The sequence below is a fragment of the Parasteatoda tepidariorum genome, chromosome 5 (genome assembly GCF_982258835.1).
Source record: "Parasteatoda tepidariorum strain Cologne lab strain chromosome 5, Ptep-v5.0, whole genome shotgun sequence".
Lineage (NCBI taxonomy): Eukaryota > Metazoa > Arthropoda > Arachnida > Araneae > Theridiidae > Parasteatoda > Parasteatoda tepidariorum.
Window position 1 is genome coordinate 76,110,613 of NC_141759.1, and position 19,662 is coordinate 76,130,274.

Below are 19,662 nucleotides of genomic sequence, written 5' to 3' on the forward strand. Positions count from 1 at the left end.
AAAAAAAAGGGGGGGTAAGTACTTAAAAGTAAAATTAATGGAGAAAGGTACTCATTGTTAATCTCCATACTATTATAATGACGTGTGTACAACGTTTAATAATTTTGATAACGAGTATTTGTGATAATGTGATAATCTGTGCTGTTTTTAAACACTTAAATATATTACATAGTATAAGATTTATTACCACTCAGTGCCCACCTGAGGTAACAAGGTTCGTAATAAAGGTATGTGGTAAAAGCTTCCTTTTTGTGGCTCTGAAGAATAAATTGCTTGATGAACTTATAAGAACGTGCTTTGTTTAATAACGCAAAGCCCCCAGGAAGGAAAATAAATAATCAGGAATAAAAACAAATTTCGAATTATGTCAGCTCCTTTAATTTTACACCTCTCAATTTCGCATATAGTGTTGATTTGTTTACTTTTTCATAAGCCAATCGAAAAAAGGATTCTTAGCTAATTAACATTAATAGATCAAACGAAGTTCATAATATATATACATTTTATTTCATCACAAATTTTTCAGTATAGAAAAGTATCACAAAACATTACCATCCTTCTGTTTCTCAGCATATATATATACACAAGATATGCAGCATTTACACAACATTTAAACAAAACCTCTCACTAATTTTACAACATCCTTCACATCTCACAGTGAACACATAACACATGAATAGAGCAAACTCTTAGCCACATCAAAATGCACCTTTTCAAAATAATTATAAATACAGCTTTAAAGAAGCACAAGACCAGAAAAAAGCAATTAATGTTTTCATAAAAAATAAAGGTACTTTACATCCTTTGAAAATTATTGACAGTAATTCAATATATTAAGGAAAAGAGAAATTTTAACAAATTTCTCAAGAAAAAAACAAAAATTGTTTTAGTTTGAAAATAAAGAAATGTTTGAATTAATTTCATACATTAAGAAAAGAAAAATTTTGACAAATTTCACAAGAAAATTGTTTTAGTGTTTGAAAGTAAAGAAATTTTAGACATTAATTTAATATATTAAGGAAAAGAGAAATTTTGACAAATTTAACAAGAAAAGCACACAAAATAATTGTTTTAGTTGGAAAAAAAAATTTTTTTCCCAAGTCCCAATCAATATACTGTTAAATAATGCTTTTTTAAAACAAAATTCAAATTTTAATATACAAGCAAATTTTTCATGAAGAAACTTAATAAACTGCTTAATATGTTTCATAATCCAATCACAGAATCAATACAATTTACTAAGTCAATATTGATAGCTAAAAGGTAAATAAACACACTTAAACTTTACCTAATTCAAATTGGAAAAGCGCACAAGGCAGCTGAAACCAAATTTGTATTATATAAACTAGAAATAAGATAAAAATTCTTAATAATTAAAAATAAAATATAATATATAAATGTGTGTTTGCAGAATAGTACTTCATCAGGGGACACACTGCCTTTAAACTACCTGCATAATCATTAAGAGGTCATGTGTTTATAATTAAAGATTATAATAATATAAACTGATCCTACTTTTTAATAACAAATAACATAGCAACAACATTAAGAACAACCATATAACATATATGATTATTAATCAAGCTGTATTTAAAACCATATATATATATGTGTGTGTGTATATACATATATTTATTTATTTGAGGTTTATTGATATCTACCAAGTTATACATTCAATAGCAACAACACGGTTTTCCTAAAGTAAAAAAAACAAAAAAATAAGTTTGTTTTATCATTGATTAGAAACATATATATCCAATAAACAAAAAAGTATCTCAAATATGCCAATTTAAAAGGAAAAAAAAAAAAAAACTGACAGGGTATTTAATTACTTTTTCAGCTCAGTTCTAAATCTGAAATATTGGTGTATTGTTGGATATTATCAAGTTTTATTTATTAAATCATTATAATACACACACATATATATATATAAAAATAAAAAAACATATTAACCTTTCGCTTATAGCGCTTAGCACGATTAAGCCATTCTGGTTCACGTATTGTACCAGCCGTAAGCAAAGGGTTAATGAAAAAAGGCCGACAACAGACAGTAGCAGAATAGCTTTACTTTTTTAAAATTATAAATAAACAAATTTAAAAACCAGTCACAAAAAAACATACACGAATAAAAGCTCAATTATAGATGCATAACCTCATGAAGCTAAACAAGAGTAGCGTTAGTAGTGAGAAAAAAATAAGAAGCCATTCAGGTTATTAATTTATTATTAATTTCCACACCAAAGCAGAGTTTACACTACCATTAAAATTTTCAATAGTTGTTTAAGTAAAGATTTTCAAGAGTTGATGATAGTAAAGAACACACAAAATAATCCCGTAAAGAAACAATAGTGTTGAAATGAATAAAGCATCCAAAATGGGTGATAATACTCAAAACATTCATTTTATTTGTTTTGAACACTTTTTATCTCTATTTGAGATTTAATTATAAATGTAACAATTTATAGGTAGCATGTTGTTGTTTACACTTGGAAAAGCATCCATAAGCCAAAAAGACAGTTAATACTAGTGATATACATGATATGAAACATATTTGCATGAAATATAAATAAATTATATAAATCTTTTGCTTGTGGCTCATATAACAAGAAAATGACAGGCTTTGTAAGCAAAGGGTAAATAATGAAATTAAGTATTTTTGTTAAAATTTGTTTACAATTTTAGTATCCACATTACATTTCAAGTCCATAACTTACAATTCAGTAGCTTTTGTTTTTAAAATAATTAATAAATATTTTTAAAACAATTAAACTGCAATTTCGTTTGACTTAAAAGAAAATAAAAAAGAACGAAAAGAAAAAGTGAAATATGCTTTTAGTGAATGAAATTTCTTCATTTTAAATAAAATTTTATGCCTGAAAAATATTGAAAATGTTTAGTTGCAATACTGAAATAACAAAAATATATTTGATATAGCAATTTTGTCTCAATTTTTATAAAGCAGTTTGACTGTTAAAGTTACAGAAATCAAATGGAATACAAAATTTTAAAACTCTGTTTTTCATTTTGAAGCCTTTTTTTTCGAATACAAAAATGACCCTGAGTTTATTAAAGTAAATGACTAAAACTCAATTAAATGTACAAGTCATAATAATTTAAAAAACAAGCACACTTTTAAGATAAGAAATTATTCAATAAAGTAAAAAAAAAAAATATATTTTAAAAAATCACTGATAGAACTTATAAGTATAAAGAACTAGAATTAGAGTTTAACCAGATCAGTAAATTATACTCCACAAAGTAGTGTTACTCAGTCCTTTGCAAAACATGTAACTATGATGTGTGACCCACAAAAATTGCTATGCTATTAATAATTATAATTAATATAACTAACATAATTAGTTGTTGTGCTGCCTAAACAAGCATAAATAAAATTAAAACTTATTCCTTTCTTACACTTTTCAATAAACAAACATGTGAGAAAAAAAATTCTTTAATAAAAAATAAGTATTTGCTAAGTGTTATAAAAAACCTTGTCTCACTGAGAAATGCTTTAAATTTTGAAATTACAGAATGCAAAAGTTCAATATGGAAATAAATTTTTAATTCATGCTTTTACAAAAAAAAAAAAATTTAAAAAAAAGTACTTTGCCTTAGTTAAAGATAGCATTAGAAAGAATTAAATATGTAATAGATCTTTTTAAAAGCAAAATAAATCTTTTTACTTTAAATATATAAGAAAAAAGTTTATCTGAATTTTTGTTACCTTGCATTCGTAATTTGTGACTTAAACAAACCATTTATTTCTGAAAACATTTCTGTTAAAAGTAAATAGACTAGTTCACAAATATATACCCAAAAATGGTGAAGCCTTTGGGATAATGTATAAAATTATTAGCAAGATTGTGATGATTATGAACTAAATTGTGGTCGCTAACAATAATATTTAACCAAGATTCATAAAGCTCCTAAGATAATGCACAAAATTATTATGTGAGTTGATGATTATGAGCTTAACTGTGATGATTAAGAAATAATTTATATAGGAATAGAAATTAAAAAAAATATAATCACTGGTTTAAAAGACCAGTAATTAAAGGATATTAGCACTCTTTGCACAGTTTACTGGTCTGTTTACCTGCCAGAATTCTATTTTAATAGAAAAAAAGTTTAAAAAAGTAAATTTAAATGTAAAATTATGTTACAGAGAATGTGCAATGTTAATAATTATGGTGGAATCTGCTATTTTGTGAAGAAAAAAAACACAAATCCTAACACAAAACCAAAAATAAGAATAGCATACTATTCATTTAATTTTGAGCCCTGATTTATCAGCCAAATTTAAAAAATAAAACAAAACAGAATGTTGTTCACTTGAAAACATAAATTTTGAAAAAAGATAAAATTGAATAAATTAGAAACAGATATGAGTTTTAAAGACAAAGATGAAAAAAGCTACATACATGTAAAATGTTATGCATTTTTCACTTTTCAAAGTAAAACTTAAATTACTTAATATAGCATAATATAAACAATTCAGAAGAAAGTTAAATGTGGTAGTAAAAATATAAGTAGGACTAATTTAGGATTTTTGCTTTAGCTTTCATTTCACATTTAACTGACTAAACATTCAGCTGAAGCTTAGTAAAATAGACTAATAGCATGCTAGATTTTGCTACCACATCATTTTTACTTTCTTCCTCATTTTTTTTACATTTTGTATATAGATGTGAATAGTATTTTACTAAAGCATATTCAACTTAACAATGTTACAAAACTAAAATAACATTTATGAGTTTGCATAGCATTAAAGAAGTCTAAAAAATTTATTTAACCAATTTTCCAAAACAATTTCTCTACTTCAAATGCTATATAAAACTATGAAATGTAATACTTAAATCATTTATAAAGAAGAATTAACTTCTGTTCCCTTAAAACTAAAATGTAACCATGCTCGTTGATTAACTAATTTAATTTATTCAGCTTCAACAAAAAGGCACATTTATTGCCACTGAAACTGATAACCATAAAAACAAAATATTAATGTAATAAGTTAAACGTTTGATATCAAAGTAAACAAACTTTTTCTTTCATCTAATATAACATCTCGGGTTAGATTAGGTGATTTTGATAATAAATAGCAATTAAATTGCTTTTCCTTTTACATTTTTATCATTCATTTTACCATTCATATTTTTATCACTTCAAAAATGAAATAAACATTTTTTCCAAAAAATATAATATATTTTGAGCATTTTATTTCTGAAAATTTAAAAATTTCTTTTTGTAAAATATAGTTAAACTAAATTAAAGACTGACATTAGGGCAATTCTACCATTTACTTATGTTACTTGCCAATTTTAAAAGCATATAAGTCAGTAAGAAAAATTTGAGGACTTCTAATAGTTTTTATAAGTTTTACAAAAATTTCAAAAATTAAAAGCTAGATGTTACTAATACAACACAACCCTAACAGCTAACATCTAATTTTAAAGGAAAAAAAATTTCAATTTCTAAAAGTTTTTAAATATTAGAGAAAGTGAAAATGAAAGTTATTTTGAAAAACAATTTATTAGGACTGTTTGAATTTTTTAAACTAAATTATATGTTATTAAAATAGGCAAATACGGCATTAGTAAAAGGTGAAATAAACCTTTCTTGCCTCACTATTTTTTCTTCTTTCTCAGTTTTATTTGTTTTAAACTAAAAACATACAGAAATATGCAATCAGATTTCCTTATAAATATTAATTCATATCATTGGATTTAATTACAAAGGGTCTCAAAACATTTACTGCACTTCAAAAATAATTTTTTTTTACCATGCCTGGTTATGGTATGACTATTAACTACAAAAATTAAGCCACATGCACACAAATGGCAAGGCCTTTGTTTATGAAGGACAAAATAATACACATAATGAAATTATATGAATGAAACTAATAATGAAACTATATGAATGAAACTAATAATGAAATTATATGAATGGAACTAATAATGAAATTATATAAATGAAACTAAGATAATGATAGATTGATCAATGGAGAACAAAGCAATGATGTATGTACAGACAAATGAAGAGGTTTGGATTTTATGACTAATGAAATTGAATGTGCTAAGAAACAGATAAAGGTAGGTACAATGAAAAAAATATTTTGAACAATGATATAACCCTATGCATGAGTGACATATGTTTAAGAATGACTACAGAGGCATAATGAAATTAAAAGAATAGGTCAATTCTATAGATGGGCAATTTTACAGGGAAAAAAAGTATACATAAAAATGATAATGTATATATTTCAAAAGAAAGAAAATTAGATATATAAGTGAAAATAATGGAGAAACAATGAAAAATGAAACACCATATTGGATTAACATCACAATGTACTAAAATAGATAGAGGTATAATGAAATAAAATTCCTAAACAATAGTATAACATACACATGAGTGCCATGTTTATAAATGACAAAAGATGCAAAAATGATATTAAGAAATGGGTGAATTCGATGAATGATCAATTTAATGTGGGAGGGAAGCACACATAAAAATGATGAGGTACTTATTTTACAAGTAACAAAATTGTATTTTCTAAAATATAAGTAAGGGAGGAACAATACAAAACAAAACTGCTTAACATCACAAGAAGGGGGACAACAATGAAGCATATGCTTATGTTTCACAAAATTGTATGTACAATAGAATATTATTCACATACCCATAATTTAATTACAATGCAAAAATCGATACTGAAAAGGGCATGTTATGCAAGAAATTTTTTTAAAAAATGTTATTATGAAGGATAGTAAGTGACAACTCACATAACAAACGTTAGTAAAATCTTTAACAAAGTAAGGTGCCTAAGCTCTAGAGAAAAAAAATTCAAAACACAATATACATAAAAGTGACTATATAATCATTAAAGAAGTACATGTATTTATTTGTATTACACTCACACAGAACCATCAAGAGGTTTACATTCATGTTTGTGCTTTGAATGCCAGAAGGATTTCTGAAAATATAAAAATTACATTTTTAAAAACAAAATAATTATTAATTTATTTATTCAAGTAAATACAAAATCATGCGATATAAAAAAAAAGTACAACATTAATTGAAATAATCCTTCTTTATATATGACAATAAGTGCTAAATTAGTCTCTTCTGAGAGTCAATGGGAATGAAATAATTGCATTACAAAACAAAAATTTTAAAAACTCATTAATAGATGTTAAATGTTACACCACAATGGTCCAATCAATGAAGTCTAATGATCAGGTCACAAGAGGATTGTATAATCTGGTTTTAGACTTTTCTTTCTGTTGGTATATTGGCAGAGGAAGAAATTATAACAAAATTATGATAAAATATCTATACTTAAATATGTGTAGAATTGAAAATTTTTTCATTCAATCGCGCAATTACCAAATAAAATACAATCTTATTTATTTTAGAAATTATGTATTGCATATTTCAATTTAAAAAAGTAGGCAAACAAAGATGAGCAAAAAAAGTTCACCAATAAGTAGCAAAAGTGAATAAGTAGGCATATTTAATTTATATCGATTTATTGTCAAACAAACATGAAACAATTTGTAACATATTGAACTAAATTTCAAACCTTGATACCTACCATATGTTAGTAGCAGTTAAAAATAGCATCATATAATTATTTGTGTGATAAGTTTCTTTAATCCAAATTTAATTTTTAAATGAAAAGGAAAAAGATCATATTCTTATTTCTGGTTTAGTTTGATATACTTCTACATTAAAAAGAAACTATTGTCAATCACTTTTTTTTCCCCAATAACTTAGGGCACATTAGTTAGTTGAATACAGTGGAAATGTCAGATCACTTTGGACTATGCAAAAGCATATTGCTGGAACCAAAGTACTAGACTAATACCTTTCATAAGGTTCAAACTCAATTTATGGAAGAAAAAAATTCCAGTGTTAAAAGTAACAATTCACAGTATACACGATATGAGTATACACAGTATATGAGATTGATTATATTGTTGTTGTTGTAGTTCATTTACGCCGCAATAGAGCTGCACAATGGGCTATTGGTGTGGGTCTGGGAAATATCCCTGAGGATGATCCGAAGACATGCCATCACAATTTTGATCCTCTGCAGAGGGGGCGGCACCCCCGCTTTGGTAGCCTGACGACATGCATGCAAAGTTAAGCACTTTATGGTAAAACAGTTTAACGAGGACCGATACAACACACCCTCGGATTATTGATTATAATAAAATAAGATTTAATTGCCATTTACGTAACTTAATATTTTATTCATAACTAAATCATGTCCAAGAGCACTTGAACATCAAGATAAATTATCATAGCTCCTCCGTTTATTTCACTTTTATCTAGTGTTGCCAGATATATGAAAGATCATATCGGCAGAAATATTGTGTGTAAACTTTAGTTTGTGTTAAGCTAAATTATAGCCCTAAGTAGAGAGTGCACAGTAGAATGACTTATGTTCAAGTCTTGATGAAAATTTGAAATTGCTATTGATTTTTCATAATGTAAACATTTATACATAATTTGATATTTAACTAGTTAAAACCTGTTTCTTTTGCAATTTTAGTTTGCAAAAAAAATTTTTTTGTCAGTTGGAAAAATGGTAGAGGGATTGTCTGTTTCTATAGAAACAAAAAAGAGCACATTTAAGTAAGTGGATATTTTGTCACCTCCCTCAATATCATAACCTATCTTTAATGCTTACCCTATATCTCTACTTGAAATTATAGACTTCCTAACTATAGTCACTCACAGTACCACAGATGATTAACAAAAGGAGTTTTTCTTATTGACAAACTGCAGTGAAAGTTGCTTGTTTATGTTTGACAATACAAATGAAGAAAAAAAATTTGATGTATTATATGGCAGCACCTGGACCTGATGTAATTAGCATCAGAGATCTGTCTAGGTTTTTCTGAGAGGTGCCAATTTTGTGAAAATTTAGCCATAATTTGTGAAAAATTAAAAATTATATTAAAAATAAACACAAAAACATAGTAAAAATATAGATTAATCGTTTCTTAAGGATACAAAAATAAAATTTTAAGAAAAGCATTTTGTGAAACTACTGTTTTTCCTAAAATTGAATTTGTGAAGGTACCGCTAAACGATAGTAAATTTAGCCTGGACAGACTCCTGAGCATGCACTTATAATATGCTAGTGGATAAAATGTATATTATTCTTAAGCTTGGTAAGCCATTGTTTTATCCAAATTTTAATTTACGAAGTTTTAATGTATCAAGATTATGAAAGATCAGCTGCAATTCAGGTTTAGACTGTGCATTTAGCATAGATGTTAGTCAGTAATTGGCACAAAAGTAATAATCGATTAGAGAAACAGAATTAATGCCAAGAATCAGAAACAATGCCTATCAGAATTAATGCCGAAAACCACTTAGCAGGGAATCAGCTGAAGCTAATTTCAATCATACAGCAATACATATAGTAAAAAATTAATAACTTACAGCACATGTAGGGTTACAATATGCAACCTTTGTACATTGTTTACATCTTAGTGTAGCAACTGTTCCACACATTGCACACAGCATGTCTGAGATAATTTCTCCAACAGAAGCAGGAAGCTTTAAGAAAAGGAAAGACAGCAATGAAACTTTTGTGTTAAAACATAAAATGAAATTGCAAAAATCAGAAAAGTGAAGTTACACAAACAGGGTTTAAAACAATATCCACATTCTTTGACATCATCATTATTTGTCATGCATGATGTAAACTCATTATTGTTGCAGATAAACACTAAATAATGATTGAAAGAACAAAGCACCAACGCTTCCTTGCACACCACAATATACAAAGGCACATCACATTTTAAATCACAATATTGAAAATTAAAAATAAAATTTAAAAATCTAATTGTTTTTATACTTATTTACTAAGATATAAGATTGTATATAAAACAATTAAACTAATAGTCAATTTAGAAACCATCAAAATGATTATATATCTATGTGTGTGTAAAATAAAAAGCTTTAACTAATCTTTTTATGTTATTTCTTTATCTAAATTCCCCCTCTTAATCAAAATTAAACACTTTCTCAGACTTTATTATTTATATCCACCCTTTTGATTCTATATTTAGATTTCAAGTATGAAAGAAATAACATTTTAAGTTTTCCCCGAAAACGAACCGTGAGATCCCTCAGCCTGTTTAATAGACCAATAACAATACTAATTTCCCCCCTTTTTTCCATGAGACATAACATATCATAAGACCAAACTTCTGTTACTTTCCTCAAGATAAAAACTCAAGCACATCAAGATTTCAGGGTGCAATTGATTTGAAGTCTTAAATAAAGATTGGTTACTATCCATCTTGTTACTATTGATTTGAAGTCTTAAATAAAGATTGGTTACTATCTTTTTCTTGCTTTCCACTTTGCTCTGACATAAATTTATATATACATATTTTAATCTGAACACCATTTCTCAGGACTGAGTTAACAGATTTTTTGAGTCTTCTGCTACATTGTGTAAAAAAGTTTTTTTATATGATGCTATTTTGTGTATGATGCAATTTTTTCTTAACTGATTCAATCTTGTCTATAAACAGTAAATTCTTTTAAGCAATCTCTGTTTTTCCGCAATACACTGATCTGTAATAAGCCAATACTAAAAATTTTACTAGCTATTCTGCATCCTGCTCAAATTATACAAGTTTCAGTAAAAAAAGCTATGATTAAAAAAAAACTTACTACAACAAGTGTAGGTAGTCTGAATTCAATTGGTTAGCCGTTATTTGTAATTTATAAATTTTCTAAAAATTCAACAGATTGTGGAAAATGTGATGTTAAACAATGTAGAAAAAGATTTATAATATTGAATGAATAATTCTAAAGAGAAGGTTAAGAAAATGAAAAAAAATATATATTTTTGATTAAAAAAAAACATTTAAATTTTTTTTAAATCTGAATAAGATACAATTTATAAGGCATATTTTCAGGATGGAGTACATATGTCTTACATGTATGCATTTTTGATGGAAAAAAGTGGCAATCGACAGACAATGTTTTATCGGAATTTGTTAATTTAATTGCTTTGCGTTTGGTGGTGACCATTAATTTTTCCCAAAATGGCAGTCCCATTTTATTCTGTTTCATTTAAAACGATTGATAAAGTGAAAAGAACGTAGAACAACAATTTTTCAGGCCTTAACTGGTAATGCAAATTGATGGCATGTAATCGATAACTAGTTTCTTAGTGCAATACTAAGACAAAATTAATAACACACTGAACAGATTAGCAACAAAAAGAACATGTTTGATAGATCCTCATTTGAAGAATACTTTAAAAATTATGACTGCGAACAATTCACATGATGTTGATGCTTTAGTTGAGCGAAAGCTACGTCAAACTACACATTTAGTTTGGAATGGCAATCATCCTTTTAGTAATGAAGCAATTTCATTTTTTAAGTATCTCAGTATCATCATTTTGCCCGCTTCAGATATTAACACGATTATACACGAAATAAATTATATTTCAATTTTTTTAACAAAATATAAACGCCTTAAATATCAAAATATTAAATAAGCTACTCTAAAACCTACTATAAATAAATTCTCTTAACTAAAGAATATTTTTTAGCAGATATGTGGGCCAGAAAATTTTTTTTTTGAATTTATTGATGGTGAAAAAGGTTGAAACCCCCAAAAACACATTATTATTTTTAATAAATCAATTTTATGCTAAATTTTTTTTATTTAACATGCTGAATGCCACGCTAATTTACACGGATTGCCCGTCTGGCCAAAATGACTTTTGCATTTTCTACATTGCATTAATTTCTTCAAACCATTTTTAGTAACGATAATAATATAAAAAAATTAAAAGCATTAAAAATTTACTCGAATTATGTGTTTCTAATAATCTTGGCTTTGCTGGTCACTGGTAACCCCTGTGGCGATACAACAAACTCAGTGCCGGTCACCCCCATAGCATTCAACGTGTTAATTGTTAAAGAATTTAAAATTGATCAAAAGAATGAACCATGAAAATAAGCATTTCATTTTTTTTCTTTTCATTATTTATTTTAATTAAGTAGCTTTTGAACAGCATCAATATTCAATAGTAAACAAAGACTACTATATAAACTTTTACAGTGTAGGAATCATTTGGAGAGAAAATTTATCTTTACCTGAAATTGTAATTAAAAAAATGTTTTTTTTTTTTTTTTTTTTTTTTTTTTTTTTTTTTTTTTTTTTAAAAAAACATATTTTCCCCCCTTTCGAAACATAATTTTATTATTTTTGGAGTAAGTTTAGGATAGAAATGAATCGTGAAACTATTTAGGAAATAATTTAGAAAAAGTTTATAAAAATAGAAGTTCAGAAAAGTTACAATAAATGTAGAGTTATGTTGAAACAGATTTAAGTTTATGAACACCACAAGAAGAATGTAACAAAGAAATCACAAACACTTTTTTGCAATAATAATATCATTGTGCTTTCACAGGGGTAGTTTCAAGATGAAAATATTTAAATTGATTTAATTTTTAAATACATTGACATGACTCGCAAGAACACTTCAGGGAAGAAAGGGTATAAAATAAATCATGCGATAATGAAACACAAAGCACTAACGAGTAAGAGTACTTCAATAGCACGTAACTTACCTTCCAGTTCAAACTGCTATCTAAATGCTTTCCAGAAATACCCCATCTGATAATAATAACCATAATTTCAGATCTGATTTACATAATTATTGAAGCCTTATGTCACACATATGCATTATTTTTAAAAAGTGTTTCACATTTTGAAGAGAAAAATTCACACAGTATTAAATACTTTTCAATGCACACAACATCTAATTTCTGAAGAAACACCACAAAATAAGCTCAAATGATCTTGAAACAAGAGTAGCACAGTCTTTAAAAAATAATTTTGATAAATGTTAGTAGTCCGCTATCCTCGAGAAGAAGGTAGTCGTTTATAAACAGAATTCTAATAGCATGCATCCTTTTCTATCAAGGCAAATTCAACCTGGCCGCTTTATTTCAAGGAAGAGAACCTTAAATAAAAGGGAAAAGATGGAATGAAGTTCAGAATTTAAGATAAATTAGGGAGATTTTGCATAGTGTTTTTGTAACGCAAACCATAACACTGAGTTTCACACTGCATGTGTGAGTATCCCACACAGAAAAAAGGTATCCTTTTTAACCTTTCACATATTATTTAAAGGGTTTGTGGCAATATGGTGATGATAGACTACACAATTTCCAAATGTGGCATTTTGTATGCATGCGTACTAAATGTTACAGTGCATGTGCGAGTATCCTTTCATTAGATCTTTATGGTGACATTAATCCATCAAAGGTTTGTAGCAATAAAGTAACAATGGTGGTATTTTGTAGAAACAATATCTAGGTGGTTTTCAGATAGGTGAAATTTATCTGGTGGAAACTATGTTTAAGTCGACACAATCTGATGGTCCACTTGGACACGTGGTCAACTTATAAGAAGAGAATTGTTTTTGTTTCTTTAGTACTTGATCATTAAACTTAACGTAAGACAGGAGATCAACTTAAGAGGTTTATTAGTAACAGCATAATTCACAAAAACATCTAATTGCCTAAAGGGAAATCATGTTGTTTTTAACTAAATGTTAAATGTCTTCTTGCTCAGTTGCTGACTTTAGTACTTCTTAAATCTGTATAAAAATTCACAAGGCAGACATTTTTATAGGCCAATGTCAGAAACTGTTGAAATAATGATTTAGTTTTAAAAACAAGTAACTGCACAAAAGTTTAGAAATATAGAATTTGAAGGATATGTGAAAGATTGAATTATTTCTAGAAACAAATATTGTATGGAATATTGAGTGTGGAATTCTATTAATGTGTCAACGATCTTTCTAACTGAAAAAGAAAATTTTGAAGACTATCAAATGAAATTTTGACTTATGATTTTATTTTACCTTTTCAAAACTTGAATGAATTTCATAATTAAATTATTTAAAGGTGAAAAGTATTTCATACATTTGACATTGTTACGCTCATATAAGTACCAAGATGTGCACACAAGACGTTTATAAGACACAAGATGTCTGCACACAAGATGTTTCTAAGACAAATAGAAAATTTGAAATAGAAGAGAACAAAACAAGACCAATGGTAAAATTCATCCTTTTGCTCCTTTAAATATTAGGTAAAGTGAAATGAAGAAAATTAATTCCCCTAAGAATTATGTCCTTGTTGTTAAGAATAGTGTTGGAGTGTTACACAAAAGGATAGCTCACTAAGTATCTTTAAGCGATAATACTACTTTTGTAAATTGTGCAGAAAGGTTTTGTGGTGATAATATGATTAGTATTACAGTTTTAGGGAGAGAAAAACACAGTGCAAAATCCACCTTTCGAAGCAGTTGACATCTTTTGCAACAACCTAGAGCTAGAGCACAAACACATCTAACTAGTAATGCTTTTTAGCAAGGTTGGATTAGATAGTTATATTCTATTGATTTGAAATCTAAACAACTTCTAAAAAAATTTAAAAATTTTGTTAATCTAAAAAAACTTTTCATAATAATTCTTATAATTTGTTTCTCCTCCTGATCTACTAGTGTAATCAAAGATTCTTTTGATTTTTCTATACTTCAGAAATTCCCTAAAATTTTTTAAAAAATCCCTATCAAGATCCCTACTCTGTTCATTTATTGTTTGCTTGAATATTTAAAAAAGTAATGCTGTATTATGAAGTAAGACAAATTTAAAATAATCAGTTGGAAGCTTTTTTTCGGTACTGTAAAATTTTCATTTTTCACAACTCTCTATTTTTAAATTAATTGAAAAATATGTTATAACCATCTAAAATGATTTCAATATTTGTTATTGAAATGTATGAATTAAAAAAAATAAATGTTAAGTAATAATAAAAAGAATCTATATCCGAGCTGATATGTCAATCCAAAATATTCCAGCCTATTTTCAACATTTTCATGACTAAATTTTCTAAATTTACAAATATTTAAAAAAAAAAAAAAAAAAAAAGATTGAATAAAAAGAAGAAAAAAATTTTGAGAAAGAGGGAAGCTCAAGGCCAATTACAGCTGATGCCAACTACATTTCATAACCAGAATAAAAAATTAAAAAAAAAAAAATTTACAAAAAGACAGAGCTACTAATAAAGTAAGATTTCAAGAGACAGTTGTGCTTATTTTATGTTTTGATTAGGTCGTAATTAAACGCAATTTGTATGAGATTTCTTTTGAAGACAACTGTATCTACAAATAAAGTAAAGCTATTATTAAAGTAAGAGTTCAAAAGACAGTTGTACTTATTTTATGTTTTAATTAAACATATTTAGATTTAATTTGCAATTAGATATAATTTGTATATCTTCAACAGATGATAACTTTGTTTATTATTCAAGCAAAGCTACAATAATTTAAGGAGTTTAAGAGACAGTTATGCTTATTTTCTATTTTACTTAGTATATTAGATTGCAAATAAATACAATTTCATATAGATTTTTTTTTTTAAAGACAACTGAATCTTCTACTAATAAAGTAAAAGCTCAGTGCTTATTTTTTATCATAGGTAAATATTTTTAGGTTGTAATTGAATCCAATTTCAAATAGATTTAAATTATTGCAATCTTAAAAAAGTAAATCCTTCAAATTAATTAAGTTTCTATTCACAATATTAAAAGATAACTGATTACTACAACAGATAACTGATTAGTACACTGTGCTACTGAAGCATACATTATTACTCAGTAGGAACATAAAATAAAACTTGGCTCCTAGACATAAAAAGCTTTGGGTAAGAGCATGCTAAATAACATTTTAGTAAGTTTAAAAAAAACTTTTAATTATAGAAAATAACCATTGACTAAACATCAAGAAACCTAATATAGAACATATTTTACAGTAAAAAACATCCCAACGTAGCAGAGAATTTATTCAGCTTTTGTAGCAGACAATATGTTTTAATTCATTCAACTTTTGTAGCAGATAATATGTTTTAAAACCAAAAAAATAAGCATTTGAATCCATATTTAAAAGCAGGAAAATACAGTAGACCAGCAGTTCCCAATCTATTTTGAATCCATCTCTTCTTTTATTTATTTTCAGTTTATATATATCCCGGTGTATAAATTAAGTTTTCAAATCCCAAAAATTTTACAAAAATCAGGAGGTCAACATATAAACCGTAAATAAAGTTGAACATTCATTTATCGTAAAATATTGATGAATTATAAGAATTGAGATAGATATCAATAACTCTGTATTAATTTCTCTTCTTAAAATTTTTTTTTATACATAATATGCAATTAATTTTGCATTTTCTTTCATACCTTCAGAAAAAAATTATTTTGCATTACTTGAAGGAATACCATCTTAATTTGAGGGCAAATGTATCACATCCAGAATGAATAATGTGAACTATTAACTTTAGAAAATCTTATGGACTTGATAATTATTTTATTGTTTTTAAATTTTAGGAATGTTGTATTTTTTCTTTTTTTTTCAGCAGTCGACTTATACAACCAACACACCAGACATTTGCTATCTCACAATCAAAAATAAGAGATCAAACTATATAATAAGAAGTACGGTATTATAATCTACCAATGCTTCATAAGTCTTACATATTAGATTAGACAATTAATTACTTAAGATAAATAAATTATTAAAACTGCAATGATTAGAAAAATTTTTTGGTATTGTAAACAACTGTGTTATTGTCACTTTTTAATGCGCTGAGATGTCTGTGATTGTTTTATCTTCTCTAATGCTTGGATGCACAGAGTAGCGTAAAAGTAGGATGCAAAAATAAAATGCAGGTCACTTTTAAACTATTCAAGTAGCTTCATTTGTAACATAATTGAGAAGCCTGACACACAAAGATAAATCAACATAAAATGAAAATGATGGGCTAACTCTTTCTATCACTTATGGATAAGACTTGCACCGTCAGAAAGTGATTTTTTTCAAACATATTTTCTGTCTGAGGATATTTTTTTAATCCAAAAAATTCACCTTGAAAATTTTTAAGAACTTTAGAGCTCAACACATTAACTATGCCGATTTTGAACTAATTTTAACTTCTTATCACAGAATACACTGAAGCCTAAATTCATTTTCAGATGATACAAATATGTCTGCAGCAGAAATCAAGGGTAATCAAATTAACCTCACACCCCTTTAAAATTTCTCTCTGGGTGAGAACTACTGTAGTAGACCTTCATATTTATTTAAAGATGCTGGAAGACTAAATTTGAACCAAATTTAACTTCTCATAAGTGAATTCGGGGAAGCCTAATTTAAATTAATTTTCAAATGGCACAAACACATCTGCAGCAGAAATCAAGAGTATTAGGTAGTAGAGATGTTAGGTAACTTCATACTGTCTTGTAACTATGAAATTTGTCCCTGGATGAGAACAGTAGACCTTCAGATATAGAGATAGAATTATCGGATTTATAGATAGAAGACAGTGGCCATTCATATTTATTTATAGGCAGCTGATGACAATAGTCCTTTAAAATTTTATGTATAAGCAGGAGACTATAATGCATATGCATTATAGTCTCCTATATCTATCTCCTATAGTCTATCAAATATAATGCATATGCATTATAGTCTCCTATATCTATCTCCTATAGTCTATCAAATATAATGCATATGCATTATATTTGATATGAATCAAATATATTTAGAGACATTTCTAAACAGCTGGATCTTCTTTTTTCACAGTAAGTACAATCAGAACAAAGTTTAAAATAATTAAATACTAAAAATATGAGGTATTGTATTGATCTGTACCTAGGCTTTATTTGCTGTTGTGTATAGGTATATCCAAATAAAACAATTAAATGAAACAATGGCATTCCAATTTACACAATTTTCAGATTACTAAAAAAATAGTGCCTTTTTTAAAATTTGATTTAGAAGCATTTTCTAATTATTCTTCATCAATGTTCTTGCGAATTTTCCTAAATAAAATAATCTGGTATTTATCTAATAACATCTAATCTAATGAATCTAAGAACAGTATTCAGAAATCAATGAATCCACTCACACAACTACAAAAATGTAATCTTTTCAATAATTGTATAAGCATGAAGGCAAGAAAAAAGGAGAGACACTCATTGTTAATTTACTTTGTATTTATTGTTTAAGATATTGATTAATTTAACCAATGATAGCATTTTATAAGTTTTAGAATTTTCTTGAAACTTTAAAATATTGTTCTGTTTCCGATTGTGTGCATGTTGCAAGTTTGGATCCCGGAAGACAAATCTTTTAACCTAGATAAACAATTTAAAACACTTATTTCAAAACATCAACAACTACTACAGCAAAGAATATGTCATGTAATATAAGTAAATAAAAGAATTATAAAAAAAGTAACGATACATAAAAATTTGAGGCAACTGGTTTAAAAATATTTTTTTTTGAAGGTTTTTAAAAACCCAAACGATGATTTTTAAGAAATTTTGATTAGCAACAGCCAGAGCTGAACATGGTGATTAATGTCACACTATTTCAAGAAAAAGAACACGATGGTGTCAATATGATTAACATAGCAAACTAGCACTACTGATCTAGAACTAGATTGCTTCGAGTTTCCAGTGGGGAAATAATGCAGTAATGCATACACAATAGCATCCCTGTGATTTAACCACCATCTTAACACTCAAATGGAGTGATAAGGTTTAGTCTAAATATAGATCAGGACGCCATCTAATATCTAAATATAGGTCAAAAATACAAGTCAGGAAGGATTATTTAATACAGTAAAATATTGTTTGCGCAATTTTCATGGATTATTTCATCACAGTCCAACAATTGTAAAGATAAAAGTGCATACATATATATGATGAAAAGCTTCTAATTACATATTATCTCAAGTATTACCATCCTTTAAAAAATTTCAATATTTTTAGCCTGAGTCATAATTTTTTTTACTTGAATTTAAGAATGAAGACAAATGGAATAAAAAAAAAGGCTAACAGTTGAAACAAAAGAAGGCAAACAAAGCAAGGAAATGGCACAATGGATTTCAGTGCCAGGCAGAATGTACAGAAATCATATAAAAAGCGAAAATGAATAGTTATAATGTTATACATTTATACAATGAAAGCCAAACTTTAAAATTAAATAATTTGTAGCAAATGTTTTCAATGCAAATATAGTTAATATATTAGCATTCTATCATGTTTTCATAGAAATCCTTCTAGCGCATTGCTATTACTGTGCACTAATGATTGCACACTCATTATAGGACAAAATGGAGACAATGGCATATTGAAAAATATTATATGGTTTAACAAAATGTTCTTTAAACAATTTTCTTCTTCTGTTCGCATTTTTGAACTGTTCAAAATAAAGGTCTGTCTCTTTCTCATACTATCAATAGAGTAAATTAACAAAACCAGTCAAGAAAAATCCCACCAAATACACTCATATTTCTTAGAAATATGAGTGTATTTGGTGGGCATAAAACCAATGTTTGACTGTAATGATTCGAATACAACAGTAGGTCGACTTGGACTTGTACTTAGATTTAAAAACAATTAATGGACATAGGATAAAAATGAATATAGTGAGTTTTTGTGAATTTTAAATATCTTGGAGACACAAGCAAGTTAGCAAGCAAGTTCCCAAGTTAGTTTGATCCTTTCAAACTTTTTCTCAATTGGTATAACCAGTGGT

The 19,662-nt window shown here is 27.1% G+C and overlaps 1 protein-coding gene across 16 annotated transcripts in view; it reads right to left on the reverse strand.

The window, feature by feature from the left end:
• Positions 1 to 484: 484 nt before the first annotated feature.
• LOC107450601 (uncharacterized) overlaps positions 485 to 19,662 on the reverse strand; it is a 133,080-nt gene continuing 113,902 nt past the window's right edge. For all 16 annotated transcript variants that reach the window (XM_087164311.1, XM_043044204.3, XM_087164314.1 and 13 more), the window contains 2 exons: positions 9,454 to 9,570; positions 485 to 6,970 (listed from right to left, as the gene is read on the reverse strand). In XM_087164311.1, coding sequence (XP_087020437.1) covers positions 6,911 to 6,970; positions 9,454 to 9,570 — 177 coding nt within the window. In that variant the 3' untranslated portion in view covers positions 485 to 6,910. The remainder of the gene's footprint in view (positions 6,971 to 9,453; positions 9,571 to 19,662) is intronic.